Source organism: Cryptomeria japonica, chromosome 11, assembly GCF_030272615.1.
Source record: "Cryptomeria japonica chromosome 11, Sugi_1.0, whole genome shotgun sequence".
Taxonomy (NCBI): domain Eukaryota; kingdom Viridiplantae; phylum Streptophyta; class Pinopsida; order Cupressales; family Cupressaceae; genus Cryptomeria; species Cryptomeria japonica.
Window position 1 is genome coordinate 551,285,541 of NC_081415.1, and position 20,775 is coordinate 551,306,315.

The 20,775-nt window shown below is 34.8% G+C and overlaps 1 protein-coding gene across 1 annotated transcript; it reads left to right on the forward strand.

The window, feature by feature from the left end:
* The first annotated feature begins 8,095 nt into the window (after positions 1 to 8,095).
* LOC131072886 (cytochrome P450 750A1) lies at positions 8,096 to 9,894 on the forward strand. The gene is made up of 2 exons (XM_058009181.2): positions 8,096 to 9,043; positions 9,182 to 9,894. Exons 1-2 carry the CDS (start codon positions 8,129 to 8,131, stop codon positions 9,791 to 9,793), a joined length of 1,527 nt encoding a protein of 508 aa, XP_057865164.2. The 5' UTR covers positions 8,096 to 8,128; the 3' UTR covers positions 9,794 to 9,894.
* Positions 9,895 to 20,775: the final 10,881 nt, after the last annotated feature.

A 20,775-nucleotide genomic window follows, 5' to 3' on the forward strand; every position in this document is an offset into this window, starting at 1 on the left:
CCCCACTTGCATTTTCCTACAAATGCAACTTGCACACATTTATTGAAATAAATGAATTTTTATTTTAATAAAATCCTATTTTCCCTCACCCACCAAATCCACTTGCAAAAATCTAATCCCCTTCTAGATTCTTCTAAACCCTTCCTAATTAGTCTAATCCATCCCCTAATTATTGTCACATTCCTAAACAAAATGGAGTCACTTCTCAAAGCCTAAAAGTCTTTGATAACCATTAAAGGCTTTCAACCTTCAACCACTAAATGTCTCAAAGTCTTTGATAACCATTGAAGGCTTCCAACTTTCAACCACTTAATCCCCAAAGTCTCCAATAACCATTAATGGTTAATTCAACCCTCCCACATGGTTAAAACATTTGTTTTGACTCAACCTCTACCCAACTCAAGGGTCTCATCAGGCCTTTAATGCTTTGACCATGATTATCTCTTAATCATTTGCACAAAGGTTTATCCTTGCATTAACTCCTAATCCAGTGGGTAATCCTAATTTAGACTTGACCCTTAGCCTTTAGATAACCATGAGGTCTTCTCAGGCCTTTAATGCCTCCAACCTCTTTTCTCAACCCAATCCTATGTTGACACTTGTCACTATTTTATTGGTGCCAATTGGGCACATGGATCCCCAACTTTCAAGCTTGACCCTTGATTAAACCTTTCAATCCTGGCCATCCATTGCTCCATTTTTCCTATAAATAGAGCCCATTCCTTCATAATCCAGATCCTGAAAACTTGTATGCATCTAAGCTATAGACATTTTAGAGAGCATTTTAGCATAAGCAATCTAACATCTTGTCTTTTTGGTTAAAATACATCATTTTAGCATTAGTATTAGCTTTTTATTTCACATTTAGAGCTATACTACAATCTCAATCCTCCATAAGCATCCATAGTGCAAAAAGCTGCTGAGAGCTACACTATTTTGGAACTTGGAGAGGAGAGGAACAAGGGAGAAAGAACTAATATCATGTTGAGAGATAGTTGGAGACATCTCATTGTCTTACTTCTTTAGTTAGATTCATTAGCATGTTTTTAGTGTCTCCTTTGGAATGCCTTCATGTGTTTGGTTTTTGATTGACTAACGCTAACGTCTTGTGTGTTTTGTGTTGATTGATCTTAAACTAACATTGTGCCATTTAGGAGGGCATCACATAGATATGTAATTTTTTTTTTGATATATATGTAAATGATAAACTTAACTTTTTTTTATGCAAGTAGTAAGTTCAATTATTCATGGAGTACAATGTATATAAACATTTCAAGTTAACATGAGTATATAATAAATAAAGTATAAGAGGAGTTTAGGGTTCTCAACCTTTGGTAATCCATTAAATTGATTCTTTTATTATTTAAAGTAAGTAATCAAAGGGAAAGTATCATAAGGGCAACTTACCACTCAACCATAGACATGGAAATCTTCTACACATCTTTCTACTAAAAGTGACCTTGCCTTCGCAAGGGTGTAAGTAGGGTAAAAGGTCTAGTGCAATCCAAGGCCAATGTTTTGATCCTACACAACCCTAGTAGGTCACACACTATAGGTTTTGCCTAACTAGTATGGCCTATGACTAGGTAGTACATCTAGACCTATAGGTTTTGCCTAACTAGTATGGCCTCTGACTAGGTAGTACATCTAGACCATGTGAACCAACAAATTCTTGTAATTGACAGTGTCACCTTGGCCAAATTTTTCATAGTTGCAAGCATAATTTAACGTGTAGTCATTGTTCACCACCCTATTCGGCTAGAGCCAATAATAGGCATTAGTCAACTGACCAATCACAATTGTCTCTTATGCTAATTGCATACTAACTCAAGTTTAGAGGCTCACTTGTTTCTAGGTTTAATAAGTTCTATCTAACCATTCTAATTTTAGGCTTTGTTGTTCTGCATGATTATGGAAAGCTACCATTCACAACATTTTTATATTACTTCAATTGAGTCCACTATTGTAGATTTCAATAGGCACCATATTCATGAACATGAGCTTGCATGCTTTCACCCTCATGTTTACAAATATACACATGCCCTCAACTCTAGGGTTCACAATAGTTATCTTTACTTTTGTTTTGCAACAAGTTCTGTAAAATGAACCTTGACTTACAGCATATGAGTACGTATGCTTGTTATTAAAACAAAAAGATGAAAACACAATGCAAAATTCTTCCTTATTCAATACTTTAAACTAGAAATCCTTCAACCTTTTTTATTTGGTTTATCTTCTTCACTGTTCATTCAAGAACAAGAATGATTAAAGCACAGTGCAACTACTGCATCTTCATAGTTAATCTCTGCTTCTATAAATATTGTTATAAATCATAAGACTATTTTGTTTAGCTAAAAGAGATGATAATTATTATTTGTTGCTATTATAATTCTACCCATAAGGGCTATATAATTTAAGTTTATTGCTTTCATTATGGTTTAGGACAAAAAAATGTTTCTTATCATTGCCATTATATTAGCTTCTTTGTCTTAGAATTGAGACGGTACAAAAGGCAAACGCTTTCTTTAATGAGAATCATAAATGCCTTAGCATAGCTATGTTATTGAGCTTATTACATACTAAACCATAATATTGTTGTGATACAAACTTATTAACCTAAAATGTCAGGTATTAGAATTATTTCCTTCTAACAAGAACACATAAATTTACTTTAATTATTCTTCCTTTTTAATTTCAAAATTCAAACAAAATTTTTAAAATTGGAAACATGGCTTATGTGATTGTGTTCCAAGTTGGCTGAGTAGAGTACTTCTTCTAAGCCTTCAATATTCCTTTCTTAGCTTTCCATAGTATCCCAAACCTCTATTCTACCAGAGTTTGAATTTCTTCTACTTCTCCATTAGAAAGAATTTATCAAAAACAAGTTATGTGATTATCCTCTATTCAATCTTCTTTCCTTATATAATGTACAAACTTCAAGATTTTCCCAATTAGCTCTAATCCTTAAAAGGTTAAGAATATTTCAATTAATTAATAATAAATTTTAATGAATTTAAAGTCCATTACATTAAACTATCATTGTCATTGGATGTGTTGATTATCACTTACAAGGAGTTACAAAATTCTTCAATATATATTTTCATTTTCCTTTTGCCTTGGTTTCCATTACCCACATTGTTGGGTTCAACATCTTTTCCATAATATAAGATGTGGTTGAATATACTATGGCTTGGAGCCACCTTGCTTTATGAATATGGCCAACATAAATGTGATTACTTTTAATTAAGTAATATGACCGATATATGTATGGTTTCTCACGTGTTATTAAGTATGACCTTTAGCCCTTTTACATGAATAAAAATTGATTTATAAAGTTCACTAGTATCATTTTACAATACTTATATGAAAATGATACACAAACACACAATTAAGTTATATATACACTTGTGTCATATTAACATGTCGTAAATATATATATATATATATATATATATATATATAAACATATATATATATATATATTATATATATATAAACATGTATGTATATATATATATAAACATGTATATATGTACTCCTTATATTATACATATATAATAATTTTGTATCAAATTCATTATATTTAAATTAACTCATAAGTCCAGAATGATTATCAAATCAATTTTGAGTTTGAACTTAGTTATTTGATGCCTTAAGTCAACATCATGAGTTCTATGTTAATAACAAACCCTAACAACTTGAGTGATTGTCTAGGGTTGGCCATATTAGGTACCTACTTCATGACTCCACATCACTAGGCTCTATCATCAAAAATTGCCATGACCAATACCTAAGTTTTAGAGACTTGGATGGAAACTCAACCCTTCACCTGATTACCTCCATACCCAATGATATTTTCCCTCCCTTCTTGGAGAATGGTGAATTTATTTCAACCACTAAGTCAAAACAATGAAGCTAGTCTGAAATCCTATTAGTAATTTCAACATGTAAAAATATGAGTAGATAGTAGTATAAAACTTATTGACTTATCAAATAAAAACATCACATATGAAATTGTAAACCATTGTTCAATTGGCATCAACTAAACATCACATATTAGTGCAAATTGAGCATTGAAAAGTATTAGTAAAAGAGAGGGATGTAACACATTCTTGAAAGATTAGTGGCTAGATGGAAGCATCAAATAGTAAGGTACGAATGTTTTCTTTTGTTTCGGAATAGATGCAAGAAACTAAGTAAAATATATTTAAATTATGTGTGAAAATATTTGACAGAATAGGACCAATTTTGTGAGAAAAATGAATGTTGTTTCTATGTGTGGGAAGTGGGAAGCAATGTAAGGTAGCATGAGTGTTTTTATAGACTCTATCAATAACATTCCAAGCACTATCAATCTTTCAATGATACCATTATAACAAGCATTTTTTACAAAGACAAACAATGTGGGCATGAATTTTAGGGCATATAAGAAGTGGCAATGATAGGTTCAAAAAATACATCTCTAGCATAAAATAACTGGTTGACATGACATGTGCATGAGGCAGGTTTTTTGAAAATAAAATTTAATTTATATATTTTCTCTAATTTTGAGTATTCTAATATCTTCAAGTTATAAGATCATGTTCTTGTCATTTTTAAATCGCTTGAATCTAACATCCTTATTGTTATGTCACCATATGCTTGGACCTACCAAGCCATCATTGCTATAGTTACAATGCCTACCAAGATTCACATGCAACATCAAATGGATAGAGGATAAAAAGGATAAAATCAGATTTTGCAGATAATAGAGGTAGGAGGATATCTATCATCCCAAGCTATCTTATCGATTAGGGATGATTTTTTGGATGAGAAGCAACCTTTTTGTTCCCCTGACGAAAAGAGAGGGCTTGGCATTATGTGTCCTTTCAAGGATCCAAGAGGAGGCAAAATTTCTTATGGGTGCACTTAGTGTCTTCACATTTGGTTGGTAATTTTACAACACTTGAGGAGGGATAAAACACACATGGTGGATATATGAACTTCCGAAGGAAAGATGTCTCATGTGAAGACATTTGATGATATGTACAACAGAGGAGTGATTGTTTGCGTAGCACTTGAAGAGGTATTAGATACACTCAAAGGAGATGTGAACTTTCAGAGGAAAGGTATCTCATGTGCCTCACTGGAGGAGGTATTAGACATACTTAGATGAGATGTCGAATTTCAGAAGAAATGTGTCTCATTGTGCATAGATGGTGGGAACAATTTTATGTTCTCTCATGTTGCAGGCTATACAATCAAGAGATCCACTAATGCAGTTAGTTTAGTGTTTCCTAGGTGAGTGAGGAAGATTGGTGAAGACACTTCATTAAAGTCTCAATAAAAGTTATGTTCAACCCTTACAATGTTCCACTCTAATTTGAATTAATATAATAAGGAAGAATGTTAGAATTTTACATTAATTAGTATAATTTCTTGATTAATAATTAAATAATTAATAAAATTAGATTGATGAGTTTTTAGGAAGTTATCCCATAAGAAAAAATAAAACTTTAAAAAGCCATTGCCTTCCAATTTTATCCGATTGAATCAAATTGATTATCAACTTACCTTTTTGCGCTCAGAGAACTTATTATTCTAAAAGCTTTCGCAAAGAAAGGAGAGACCAGTAGGCCGAGGTCGGATGATCAAATCGAGTGAAAGCTTACATATTGAAGAGTGGTTTTCGACAAAGGCAAATTAGTGAGCTCAAATAAAGCTAACGGCTAAGCGATTCTGTTCATGTCTTTGGGCATTTGGTGTTTTAAATCGATAAATCCATGCATCTTTATGCCCCAAATCTGAGAACAACGCCTGTGAATGAGTGTGAGTTGATATTTGATTTGTAACGAGTGACTAATTATCAATTGAATCTTTACCAATGCTCGACACGAGGAAGGTCAATATATGCATTCGAGGGTTTCAAGATTGTGCGATAATTTATAGAAAAACCCTAGGTTAATAAATAATAGGCGGAGAGCTTCTGTGAAGTGTCTGAGATACCCGATGCCCTAACAGTAGCTTCCACCGCTTTAACAAAATGCATAGTTTTACTGGACCTATCATGCTTCTTCCTAGTCATCATTATGGGGTATCATATTGTTTGTGCTAATGTTTCTTTGGTTTTGCTTCAAGTGAGTTTAGACATTCCTACATTCCTATTTTCTAGAGGCTACCTTTCTCAGTTTATCATGGTTCTTTAGACTCTTGCCTCTGTATTTTCAACATGAATTGGTTGAGGAATGATGATGAGATCATTCATTTAATTTCATTGATTGAGTAGTGTCATGGGGTCACTCATGTAGATTTAAGTGTCATTCATATTTTCGATTGACTGATATTATAGTTGTTGTCATGTGATTATTGTTCGAATAGCATCATTTATGACACACATGCAGATTGATGTCTTCTTGATCTTAATCATCATCGTGTTCGAGAGGAGATTCTTCAATTACAACATTTTATCAGTCTGAGCTACAGCTTCAATTTAAAAATACACAACAAATTTAAAAATAATCTTAATGGCCTTGTGATTAGTGCATGCGTGTCTGCCATGGCAACATCCACTACGGCGGTGACCGACCAAAAAACAAACATCCACTACGGCGGTTGGGCCAGGCAAATTTTTAAAGAATCTTAATGGCCATGTGATTTAGCACATGCATATCTGCTATGGTAGCGTCCAGTATGGCGGTTGAGGCGACGCTGAAGCACCTATTTAAATGGATGAGACCCTCCTTCACTCGGTATCTCTGAAATCGTTAACTTGCTTGCTGTGTTTAACAAGATGAGGGCTTTAACTAGTTTCATTTTTCTCATTGTATGTGTTTTTCCTTTTTGTTTTCGAGTCCAACTTAGGTAGTTTGTAAATTTACATTGCTTATGAGTTTCGTTGTTTGGAATTCACAGTCACTAGCGGCGAGCGGAGCTGCACATTTGCATGGTGAAGAGTATCTGCCCACAACACCCATTCCACAACTTGTGCGGGAACTCATCTCACCTGATGATGATGATGATGATGATGATGATGATGGGAAAATAGCGTTGAATGTGGCCGATGGAGGAATTATTGAAAGTGGACGCGGGGATGCCTCCAAGAAAAGTTGGGACACAAGGCGTTGCGCCGGTGCCTTCGAAACGTTGCGACGTAGCAAAACTTTATACTCCAACTACGCAAATGCCGATGGATGCCACGTCGTGCACGTTTCTGCTGGAGAAAGATTTGGTGAGCGGAACCAAAGTTTCTCAAACCTTCTTGCGAGAAAGGGAGAGGCGTTTTCTTCAACGCTCCGTGGCAGACCAAATCCCTTTCTCCTCCGACCGAGAGGCGTTTTCTTCAACGCTCCGTGGCAGACCAAATCCCTTTCTCCTCCGACTAACTTCCGTCATGGGCGTGGCTATTAAGGAGACTTCGCAAGCATGCGAAAGACTTGCTGAGGAGGGCGAAAACAAGTTCTGCTCAACATCGTTGTAGTCCCTGGTTGACTTGAGCACGTCGAAGTTGGGGAGCAATCGCTTAACTGTGCTGGTCACGAATGTTTCAAAGATCATGTCAAAATCTGTGGCTATTCTCGCTCCAAAACAGATCTTCCGTTCAGCGTGTTAGTGACAGGTTAGTCAATCGCAGCCGTTAATTGCAAAATCGACAGTGTAAAACGCGTGACTAACATGCGTGTTAGTCAATCCGTCCTGTCTCTTTGAAGCCAGAATAACCGCGTGCGAATTGAAAGACTAAAATCTAGAAGTCAGATATCCCGTCGGAAATGGCGTTTCAAATGAACAGTTTTAATTGCTTGGAATTTATGCACCCGCGAAAGACGCATCAGATGCCACGCTTCACGCTCGGCTTGAATGCCTTTTACTTTGGAAGATGGCCGACCAATTACAGAGAGAGCTTACTCATTCAATCCTACCTATTTTATTCGTACTAAAAAGGCAACATTAATATTCAACTGGACAACTTGCTGTACAATAATTCAACCCAAAAAACATTCTAGAAACAGTCTTTATCACAAGCGAAAAAAAATCTGATCAGGAAATATATTCCAGAGTGAAGTAAAACTTGTTAACCACGGTTAGACAATTTCACGACAAGCTGCTTTAAATACATAGATCAAGTATCTGTAATAAGTCAGGCTACCCAAATATGGCGTGGCTTAATTCCTCTGTAATACAGTTGGGTTTTTCACTCATCTTCCTCTGGATGATATACAGATTTATCACAAAAACTAAGAGAAAGAGCGACAAGGGAGAGTTGGGATTGCCACCAGGGCCACGGCCATGGCCGGTGGTAGGCAATCTCCATCTTTTGGGAAGTCTTCCTCACGAAGCTCTGGCTAAGCTGGCAACCAAGTACGGGCCCATCATGTTCCTACGCCTGGGCTCGGTGCCCACGGTGGTGGTCTCTTCCCCTGCTATGGCCAAAGAGTTTCTTAAAACCCATGATTTGATCTTCGCCAACAGGCCCCCTACATCGGCGGGCAAGTACATGACCTACGAGCGCAGAGACGTGGCGCAATCCCCTTACGGAGAGTACTGGCGGCAGATGAGAAAGCTGTGCACAATGGAATTGCTGACGCCCAAGAGAACGGAGTCATTCAGGTGGGTGAGGGAGGAAGAGGTGTCCGCCATGGTCAGATCTGTGTGGGAGGAGAGCCAGCATGGCGTGCGCCTCGTCAATCTCAGGAAGCACATCTTTTCCGTCTTACTCAACATTGTGTGCAGAATGTTTGCAGGGAGAAGTTACTGCGACCATCAACTGAGCGGAGGGCAGGAGTTTTCACAGATGGTGGCTGAGATTATGCATCTCACGGGAGTAATTGTTCCGGGAGACTTCATTCCCTCTCTTGCTTTTCTCGATTGGGGAGGCTACTGCCGCCGCATGCAGGCCGTCAATAAGGTATTTGATGAGTTTGCTGACGAGCTCATCGATGAGCACATTGAGCGAAGAAGGGTAAAAAAGTCGGAAAAATCGGACATTGTGGACGTGATGCTGGACATGGCTGAGATCGGAAGTGCGGAGATACAAGTCTCTCGGCTTCACATCAAAGCAATCATCACGGTCAGTAATTGTCATGGACCCTCAGAAACTACTAGCTCTTTAGTATTGTCAAATTGTGGAACTATTCATTTCGTTAATACCCAATTGCCATATTTCTGCTTAGACCTCACTAACAAAACGAGTTCAATTCTTTCGCAGGATATGTTAATTGCTGGAGTAGAGACATCTACCACAACTATAGAATGGGCAATGACTGAGCTGTTGAGAAACCCTCAAGCAATGTCAAGGGCACAAGAGGAGATTGAATTAAAGGTTGGAAGAGATCGTATGGTAAGAGAGAGTGATCTGGTAAGCTTACACTACTTGCGATGTGTGGTGAAGGAAACTCTTCGACTACATGCACCAGCGCCCTTGCTCATGGCACACGAGTCCACCCAGGGTTGCAATGTTGGAGAATACTACATTCCACCAAAAACAAGGTTATTTGTGAATGTTTGGGCAATCGGAAGAGATGAAAGAGTTTGGGAAGATCCTTTAGAATTCAAGCCCGAGAGATTTATTGGCTCAAGCATAGATGTGAATGGCCACCACTTCGAATTGTTGTCTTTCGGAACAGGAAGGAGAGGATGCCCTGGGATTTACATGGGGCTTTCTTCTGTTTACTTGGTTGTGGCTCAGCTCATACATTGCTTTCATTGGAATGTGGAGGGTGATTTGGATAGGGAGGAAACGTTTGGATTGACCCTCCCAAAGAAGTTTCCTATCTCTGCTTTTCCCTACTGGAAGCTTACCACTGACAACCCATCATAAGGTTGGATGTATAGTTGGGAGAAAAACTACTTATTGCTATTGTAATTGTGTGAAGGTTCTGCCTCTTCTTATTGGTTAGCTATTAGTCAGTCATCTTGTCATTTTAATTGCACATTTATGTGGAAGGTTTGGTGTACTATCATATCGACATTTAATCAGTCGCAATTGTATGTTTATGTTAAAGGTTAGGTGAACTTCTATACATACATATAATCAGTCATCTTGTTAATTGTTAGGTGAACTATCATATCGACATTTAATCAGTCACAATTATATGTTTATGTTAAAAGTTAGGTGAACTACTATATAGACATATAATCAGTCATCTTGTCAATGTAATTGTATATTTATGTGAAAAGTTAGGTTAGGCCCTCCATATTTACGGGGAAAGTTAGATGAGGTCCTCTCTTGTTGTTGGTTTACTAAATAAAATTAAGGAATGAATTTTTAAATAATATTAATAGAAGTTTCTTCTTTTTTATGTTGGCCTCTCTTGTTGTTGGTTTACTAAATAAAATTAAGAAATGAATTTTTAAATAATATTAATAGAAGTTTCTTCTTTTTTATGTTGGAGTGTTTTTAGCTATTTACTATTATCTATTTTAATATGCAAGAGTCTTGATACAATTAAGAAAAACTATGATTTTAAAATTAGTTAAAATTTTAAAATCTTTTAATCTAATGAGAAACAAATGTCATAGATATCTTGCTATTGTAATTGCATGTTCATGTGGAAGGTTAGGTTAGGACCTCCATGTTTAGGTGGAGAGAGGTGAGGCCCTCCTTCTTACTATTGACTTAGTAAATAAAATTATTGTAATTGCATGAAGGTTCTACCTCGTATTATTGGTTAACTACTAGTATAGGCATATAGTCAGTCATCTTGCCATTGTAATTGCACACTTATGTGAAAGGTTAGGTTAGGTCCTCTAGGTTTATGTGGAAAGAAATTAGGTGAGACCCTACCTCTTGTTGTTCATTTAGTAAATAAAATTAAAGAATAAATATTTAAATATTATTAAAAGAAGTTTCTTCTTTCTTATGTCGGGGTGTCTTTTACTATTTACTACTTTCTATTTTTATATGTAAGTCCTAATACAATTAAAAAGTATAGGATTTCAGAATAAATTAAAATTTAAAAATCTTTTAATCTAAGGGAAAACAAGTGTCATCTAGAACCAAGAGGCATGGTAGGAGCAAATGAAAAGACTAGTCGAAAAGTGGAATCTCATTAGGGACAATTAGGTTGTTGCTTAGGTGGTGCGATTGTGATGTTGTTTTTTGCTATTAATATAGTTTTAGATAGTTCTATTTGTTTTACTTTTTGGTTTATGATGCTCATTATTAAGTCTCTAGGCTTATGGTTTATTGGGCTTGTGAGACCCCTAAGACTGTTATTATTATTTTTGAATCCGGGAACTATTGTTACTGTCTACTTTACTCAGTTATTTGTTAGTTTAGTTAGTCCTTATTGTAGGAAGTATGGTAGGATTAATATGGGCTGCTACTTTAGTCTATATATTTTTTATTACTTCTGAAGGCTAGCATCTTTGTTCTATGTTGGGTGCCTAGCTATGTGATGCCTGGGGTTTTTTTACTACTCTCTATTGTTGTTGTTGTTGTTGTTGTTGTTGTTTTGTAATGGTTCGGGGCCCTTTCCCTACTAAAGTAATAAAAAACAAGTGTCATAGTGGGAATACTTATCTTTGTAGTATTGTAATAAAATTATTTATTATTGTTTCGAAGGCAAGTGAAAAATTTGCTGACTAGATTTCCATACCTCGTTGCAATTCTTATTTTTTGTTTTTGGATTCAACTATGTAGGATTTTTTGCATCAACTTTTTGGATTACACCCTGTGATCCATCATTAGGATTTTCTCTCCTAGAGCTCTCTCATCTTGATGATGGATCAAGGAGTGTGATCCAAAAAATTGATGCAAAAAATCCTACACAGTGGAATCCCGAAACAAAAAATCGGAAAGGTTATAGCTTTTAGATTTGACCATGACCCCAAGCATGAATTGTACTAGGTGCAACTATGACTAAGGGTTTAAAATCAAATTATTCCTTAAAATAAATAATTCATTGATTAGTTGATTTTAAGTTTTATAGAAAAATTGCTACAAGCATAGTCAAAGTTGATTAAATTTGATTAATTAGTTTCTGATTAAGGTAAAAAAAGGTTTTTAAGGAACCTTAAACCCTTTAACAAAATGTCTAAACTAGATATATCATATTATTTGATTAATTAGTTGATTAGTTAAAATCAACCATTATTTGATTAATTAGTTGAGTTTAACTGTGATAGTCAATTTCCTAAAAGTGAATTGAAGTTCATTTTGTCAAAATGAAAATTTCAATGCAATAGTACAAATCAATGCACCAACAGTATAAAATCAACACTACATTACATTATTAGATTATAGATATTAAATTAATCTATCTAAAAATTTCAAAAAGATCTATCTTATTTTATTTTTTAATTTATTGAATAATTTTTTATTTGATTTTTGAGTTATCTAACCATTTTCATTGAATTATTGTAGAATTTGTAGTCAACAATTTTAAATAAATATTATTATCAATTATAAATATTTTTATTTCTATTTTTCAATAATAATATAAATATGAATATTATTATAAAAATTAAATAATTTATTTTTCTACTTAAAGTCATTTTACTTATTTGAGAGTTATATTTTTTATAGGTAAGTGCTCCAAGTAATCGGCTAGCTCCCTCTATTAAAAAAAATTGAAATTATATGAAAATTCTATAAGCCATATAAATTTGTATCAAGACAAAGTGATAAAAGTATCTTACCCTAGCCCCAATTTCTACAATTCTATCAACAACTTCTTTAAGAATAAACCCCTCGTTTTCATTTAAAAAAGCAACAAATTCAACAATATTGTTTCTTTGAGTCACTCCCTTTCTATATGATTCCTAAGCCTTCTCCAGCTTAGTTTTCTTATTTCCCTCATTCATATACAACAATCCCTATCACTAAATCTCTTCATGGGAGACACCACTGCAAATTAATTCATGATAATCCTTGTGCTACTATCCATGAACCTCTGCTAATTTGTAAATCCATTCTTTGGATTTAATAATCTTCATTTTCCAAACTTTGAACCTTATGTTAACATCAATCCTTAAGATTGATCCATCCCTGAAACAGTATTTTTTAATGATTTCTATAAGACCTGGTCGTATAGAAGGGTTTGACCCCACCACTACCTCCTCTTTTTTTCTAGTTTATTTTATTTTATTTGGGGGGAGGGGGGGGTGGGTGGTGAACTTCATAATTTGTAATTTTGTTTGCTTGTTTTTTTTTCCTATGTTATGTGACTATTTATTGGAGAGAATGTAAAGTAATGAGACAATCTTTTTTCGATTAAAAGGGGAGATTAAAATAAAGGATATTAAAATCTTTTGGTTTAAAGAAAGATTAATAAAGGATAATCAAAGGTGATCTTATTGAAAGGGTGTGGTGGTTTGGAAACCACCCTTTAAAAGGTTATATAAGTCATTTATGTGAGACTTGGAAGGGGACAAAGAGATCAATCATGGAAGAAGAAGAAGAATAAGAAGAAGGTGGTGGATTGGTCGGCTATGAGGCATTTGGAGAAGGGGCATATAGCACATTCCCAACTCGAGGTATAGCATACACTTGAGAGTGTCATGGCCAATGTCATTTTATTTATGTCATGATGGGTTCTCTGTAAGACAGTGGATTTTGTTTAAGAACTAATTACCTTTCAGGGTGTTATAGCCATAAAGGATCCAAGACCATTGGAATCTTCTTAGAGTGATTATTACCATTCAAAATGCTTAAGATTAAGATAAGAATTGGAAAACTTAATGCTATAAGAATATGGTTGAATTATGTGGCTATGTTATTCAGTTTTGTAGTGTCATAAAATTGTGACTCTAGCAATTTACGAATACATTGGGGTCCTCACGCATGCGAACTCGAATCCTCTAGCCTAATCGGAGACCGGAGACTACTCAACTTGTGAAAATAGCTTCTTCCTTGGGCTCCTCATCACTTTGTCCATACTCTACCCTAGAGAAAGGGGCAAGACACCTGGGCGTGACGCCCCTGTCCCCCCTTGGACAGGGGTGTGGCGCCCCTGACCCTGCCCTATTTTCGGGCGGGACCTTCCTAGAGCATGCATTGTGGGTTGTGCAGTGAGCGGGAAAACTTCCCAGATGTCGACCCATGACGAAATTCAAATCCACCAACATGTATTTAAGGGGCATTTGTCCTCCCATTTGCATAAGTGGAGATTGCATAAGTTGGATAGGTCGAAGTTGGAAAGATTCAAGTTGCATAAGCGATCAAGCATCCAAGCATTCAAGCATTCTTTTCCAGCATTGAGCATTCTCAAGTCTCCCTTCAAGGCTAGGCGTTGCATCAAGTCAAGGATTCAACCATTGAAGAGGAGATCCCTTTCAACATTCAATTCTACACAAGCATTTCTATCAATATTGCTACTACAACCCCCTTGAGGTGATTTACAATTCAATCTTTCATTTACATCTACTTGCAAGTACTTTCTTTCATTACTTGGTTAATTCCAAAACTGGGGTTTGACCTAAAGGCAAACCCTCAATCCCAACACATTTCCCTCTCTTTTATGTGTGTAGGTTGCAAGTGCGCAGCTGTACTTTCAGATTCGGGCTTCATTTGCAGAGGCAGAAAAATCCTTTTCATTTCATGGATTTTTTGGAGGACCGTGTACATTTCTGCCACGGTCCGGACAACTTTTCGTCAAATTTGCAGGGTGACTTCGTTTCGATGTTTTACTGCCAAATCCAAGTTCACAACTTCATCCCCTATTCCGATCTCAAGTTATAATTGATTCTTTGTCACTTTTACTTTACATAAGTCAATCAAATTCCTTTCCAAATCAAACAAAGGAAGAAGGGATCATCCTAACATTCTTAATTCATTCAAAATTCAATCTATCATCTTTGTGTGGAGATTGAATCTAGTGAATTATCCCTTATCTTCCTAATGTAATGGTGAAAAGAGCTTGAAGGATAATCAATAGTGAAACTCTCATCTCTCTTTGAGGGAAAGGGTAGTTTCCTTCTTGATCTATCATTCACCATTTTCCCAACATTACAAGTTTATTGTGTTAATAATTGACTTTATAATTCTTGTCAAATTTTTACATGTTATAGTTACTTTGGTTTTTTACATCTAATTTAATCTTATCACATCTTCTAATTGATCTTAACATTAATATTTAGTCCATTAATTATATTGGGATTACTTAATTTAAGTCTTGGAGAAAAGTGCAATTACATTTGGTATCAGAGCCAAAAATTGGGTTTTCAAGTTTTTAGTTCTTGAATCTCTTCTTATTTTTGTGTCTTAGTTAAAAGTGAAAACACTCTATAGATAAATACATAAGATCAATTTCAACAACCTCACATTAGAAATTATATTTAATTTAGATTAAATTGCACTAGTCATTTATAGAGAGAAACATAGTGTGCTATGCCACATATACTTTTAAAAATAAAAATAAAAAATAGAATGAAAGATATTCTTAATATAGAAATATGTATTAACTATTTCTAAGTTGTATATACCTAATTATCAATACTTCAACATATAAAATGGTTATATTGCTAATTTTGTTTGCAATGACATATCATTTGAAAAAAGGAAAAAATCATAATTATTTGTTATGAATATGTGAGATGATCCCTCACATAATATCCAATATAGAAAATATGCATAAATTAGCACTCTAAAAAGTGAAATTGTCTTTTATTACAATTAACAAGAAAATAAATTGAATTGTCACTAATGAAAATATAAATAAAAACATCTAATTCTTTATTAATAAGAACACCAAACCATGGAATAATGGTATATTACACTTATTATCCTTAGTCAATTAGAGAGAGTTTATGGTCATCAATTTATAGACAAGAATAGGAAGTGACAATGTATAAATCATTACATTATTCCTCACAAGAAAAATATGAGAAGTGTCTCACATCAGTTGAGACCCTAGTAAGTGCATCACGTTGGTTGATTTCCTAGAGAATACAAAATATCTTACCAATACCCTTTGTAGGATAGATCTTTTATTTGTGTCTCATAGCCAGTTACCACACTATGTGGATGAATAGATTGATCATTGCTTCCACTTAATTTACAGTGTCTTGTTTTAACATTCATGTAAACAGTTTATGGTCATTGTTGCCACTTAATTTTTATAATATATGCATGTATCTCTTGTAATGGTTAAAAAATTAGGGTTACGGTTAAATTAAGATAATAAAACCACTAGATTACCTTATAATTAAACATTACATTAAAGAGGAGATGAATCTAATAGATCTAGACATGAAAGACCAATATTCTAATTAGATTCTTGGTTCCTTGGATGGGGATTTCTCCTCTTTGAGTTGAATTGAATTGGATTGCAGTATATTAAGGCAAAATAGGTGATTATTGAAGTTGTTTGGCAGAAACAATGAGCTACAAATGTTGTACGGAGCCACCAACCTAAATCTGGGCAAAATAAGATGTGACGGATTTGTTCCTAGAAGTTCGACCTGATTTTTTGGGACCAGGTAGTATCAATTCACCATGGTCCTCCAAATTTTCTAATGTCGAAAGATAAACCTATTCGTCTCTATGAATTATGTTTATCCTCCTGAACACAACTTTGTAGCTATTGCTTACACACAAAAAGAAGGGGAAATTGTTGGGAATAGGGGTTTGCCTAAGTCAAACCCCAATTTAGGAATTAACCTTGAATGAAATAATGCAAATAATGAAATAAATGTTGAATATATATACCTCAGATCTACAATTGTTGATGATGATGTTTTGATCTTTGAATGTAATCACAAATGTTGTATGAAATAGCATGAACATGACAAAACCCTAATCACACACACATGCTTTCATAAGGATTGACAAGAATTTTCTCCACAATACTTGATGATGAATATGTAGCTTTCGAGATCGTTGAAAATGCTTGATAATGAATGATCCACAGATGCACGAATGTTAGATTTCTTGTAGATGGAGACTTAGATCCAAAATGAATTGATATAATGTCTTTATATAGGTTTCTCTAGGTAAATTATTGATAAAGGCCAACCTCCAATAGTCATGTATAGCCACGAAGATAAATTTTCATCAAGAAAATACAAAACTCACCCTATTTCAAATTTGGGCTTCTTTGAGGGACACCATGTCATTTTAGGGCGCCATGATCCACACCAAGATGTACCACAACCTGGTCCCACTACAAAGGGGACCAAAACAAGATTCCACGGAGGTGGGTATCACTTTGTGGGACCCACAACAGGTTGTTCATGACATCAAAGTTGGGTAATTAGCACAAATTGAGCCTAGAGAGGTGATGGAGACAGACCATGCTAAATTAAGGGCACAAACACTTTCACCCAAAAAAAATACAATAGGATTTACAGTATAATATTTGAAAAAAAAGTTTCAACATCCCAACAACTAGTCATGATATCTCTAGTAGGAGATGACAATGCAAATCCACATTCACATAAAAAATAACTATAACATATTTATTTATAAATGATTTTTATTTTAGAAATTATAAATTTCTTTTTGTGTGGCTTTGTAACATCTATATTTTGTGTTTCTCAACTTTATAGATTTAATAATGGGACAATAGGCTCTGAAGATGACTTTGTACTTGTGCACATTTATTTTAATAAACTATTCCTCCATTCCTATATTTTATTCTAGAATGGGTAATTGGGTCAAATGGAACACAATAATTGCACACTATGCTTACCCACCTTCAATAAAATACAAAACTTTGCACCTAGAAACTGTTGGACATTGCTACTGCTAGGATATGTTGTTGTCATTGATGTTAAAATATTCCTGTTATTTCTCTAGTGTTTGCAGATTGGGAAGATCTTATGATCTGGTTTGCATTTTGTATTGGTGCTTTGCATAGTTTAGTATGTCGCCCGGTATATTCCAGTGTGATCAGATCTTGAGCTGAGATTTTGGGATATTATTTGGGATGATCTTATGCATCTTCATTTTAGATAGTTCATGATTTGGTGCTCTGCAAGTGATCTTTCTTTGTGACAGTTGCTGATTGGTTGTGTTATTGAGCTTTCATATGTTGATCGATGAAGATTTGATAAGTGGTATTGGTGCAGTTGTTTCTAATTATTCTAATGTTCTTGTTGGTGTTTCCTAATTTTTTCCTGTTTGTTTTGATGATCCACATTGATTGATTGGTGCATTTGGGAATTTCAATTAGGTCCATGTTATGTCATGTAAATCATCAAATTGATCTGGTGGTCGATCTTTGTATCTTGTGATGTAATTTTGTAATTATGAGTTAAGGGTTTAGCCGACCTTGTTGTCAAGGTTGATGATTTGTATATATAGTTGATATTGTCATATAATTTTGGTGTCGAGGTTGTGTCTGCATTATTAGAAAGTGGTGTATATTTTATCAAGTGATTCATCCTTTGGAATTTTGATTGAGGAGAGATTGGTGTTGCTGAATAGACATTTGTGCTTAATCGGAAATGTAATTAGGCATTTGGAGATGTTATTCCTTTAGTTCATTTATTTCGGATTATAGTTCGAATCTTCTTGTATTTCAATAAGACTTCCTTGAGGGTTGTAGCCTTCCGGGTCATTTATTTGAGCAGTGAGCTCTAAGCATTGTGCCTGAATGCATGTGCATTCCCCATTATATCATTTACACATACTACTATAGAGTATCATCTTACTATGGGTAGGTTCCCACCGTGGTTTTTCCCTTAACCGAGTTCTCCACGTCAAAAATATTGTTGTTATGTGTTGTGCCTTCAATTTGGTTATCTTTATTATTGCTGCACTTTATCGTATCTATTTTTGTGGTTAAGTTAGTAGATCTGGTGAAGACTGATTCACCCCCGCCCCCTCTCAGTCTTCCTTCATTATTGCTGCCAACAATTGGTATCAGAGATAGATCCTCTAGAAGAAGCTTAACCACTTGAGGAGATCTAGAATGGCAGTTGCAGGTGTTATCTTTAAGAAGGACAATCCAAGATTTGATGGAAGTAACTATGCTATATGGAAGAACCGGATGGAGGTGCACTTGAAATGTCTTGGAGAATATTACTAGAAGATTACAAAGAATGCCTAATCTATTCCTCAGAATAGACCGGTTACTTCTAATGAGATCAAGGAATTTGAACATAATATTAGAGCAAAGGAAGCATTGCTTAGTGCCCTGACTGATTCTATGATGACAAATTTAATGGGACTTCAGACCACACACGAGATCTGGGAGAAGCTTGAAATCGTGTATGAAGGAGAGAAATAAGTGAAAGTTGCTAAGTTATAGAGTTTGAAAGGAAAGTACGAAATGTTGAAGATGGGAGAAGGTGAGAACATACACTCTTTTATGGCTAAGATAAATGACCTTGTCCTAGACATCAGATATGCTAATAGAACCATTGAAGAATATGAAATAGTTGGTAAGGTGTTGAGATCTTTGCCTCCTGCTTATAAATATAAGGTTGTTGTTATTGATGAGATCCGGAGTGTGACTACAGTGACAAGAGATATGCTAATTGTAAAGATTACTGCATTTGAGCTAAGAAAATTTGGAGAATCACATGGAAAGTCTGAAACATCATTTAGAGCAGTAACATTTGTATCCGGAAAGCAAAAGTATGATCCCGATGAGTGCAGAATATCTAGATATGAAAGAGAGAGAAGAGAGATGGAAGAGAAATAAAAAGAGTTGGATGAGCTTGAAGCATTGATTTCCTAAAGATTACCTAAAGGAAACTGTAAGTATGATGGAAATTTTCCTTTGAAATGTATCTCTTACAATAAAATGGGATATTTTGCTTCTAGATGCTCGGAGAGAATGACTAAATATGATAAGCATGATAATTTTGATAAGCATGATAGGAATGATAGATATGAGAAGCATGAGAAGTATTATAAGCCTTACAAGTTTAACCGGAAGTGTAGAAACTAGAAGAACTGTTATTGTGTTGTTGATGAAGGTGTTACAGATGAAGAATCAGAAGGAGATGAAGTAGTATTTATTTCCATTAAGGAACATGGACCTATACCTATTGATTCCACAAGCTACATTGTTGAGGAGAAAGCTTTAGCAGGTAAAGTTGAAGAGAAAGATGAATGGGTGATTGACAGTGGTTGTTCACATCATATGACTGGTGATAAAAGCAAATTTGTGAGTATGGAAAGATATGATAGTGGAATAGTGAGATTTGGAGATGACAAAGCTCATGTGATCTATGGGAGAGGTTCTATTTCTTTTGATGGTAAGCATAACACTAATGATGTCTTGTATGTTGAAGGTTTGAAGCATAATCTTTTGATTGTTGGACAGATGGTTGATAAAGGTTATGATATACATTCAAGAATGGAAAATACAAAATCCTAAATATCTCTAGTATAGAGATTGCATCTAAAACTAAGACTAAAGGTAACATTTTGCATTTCAATGCTAGTGAGAAAAGTTATTTGATTGCTCATATTGATGAAAGTTGGTTGTGGCATAGGAGAATGTTTTATGTTAACATTGATTCAATGATTAAGATAAGTTCTACACAAGTTTTTAGAGATCTGCCTAAGATTGTTAAGCCTACTAATCCAGTATGTAGAGAATGTTAGTTGGGTAAGCAAACAAAAAAAAAAATTCAAGAGAAAATAGTGTACATCTTATGGATTGCTAGATCTTGTGCATACTAACCTGTGTGGACCTACAAATGTTAGAAGTGTGCAGGCTGATAGATATTTTATGCTACTAATTGATGATTTTCTAGGATGATGTGGGTTGTCTTTTTGAAGGTGAAATCAAAAGTATTGGACAAGTTCAAGATATTCAACGAAAAGGTGAAGACTGAGTCTGGATTGAAGGTGAAGTGTATGAGATCTGATAGAGGCAAAGAATTTTGTTCTGGTGAATTTAA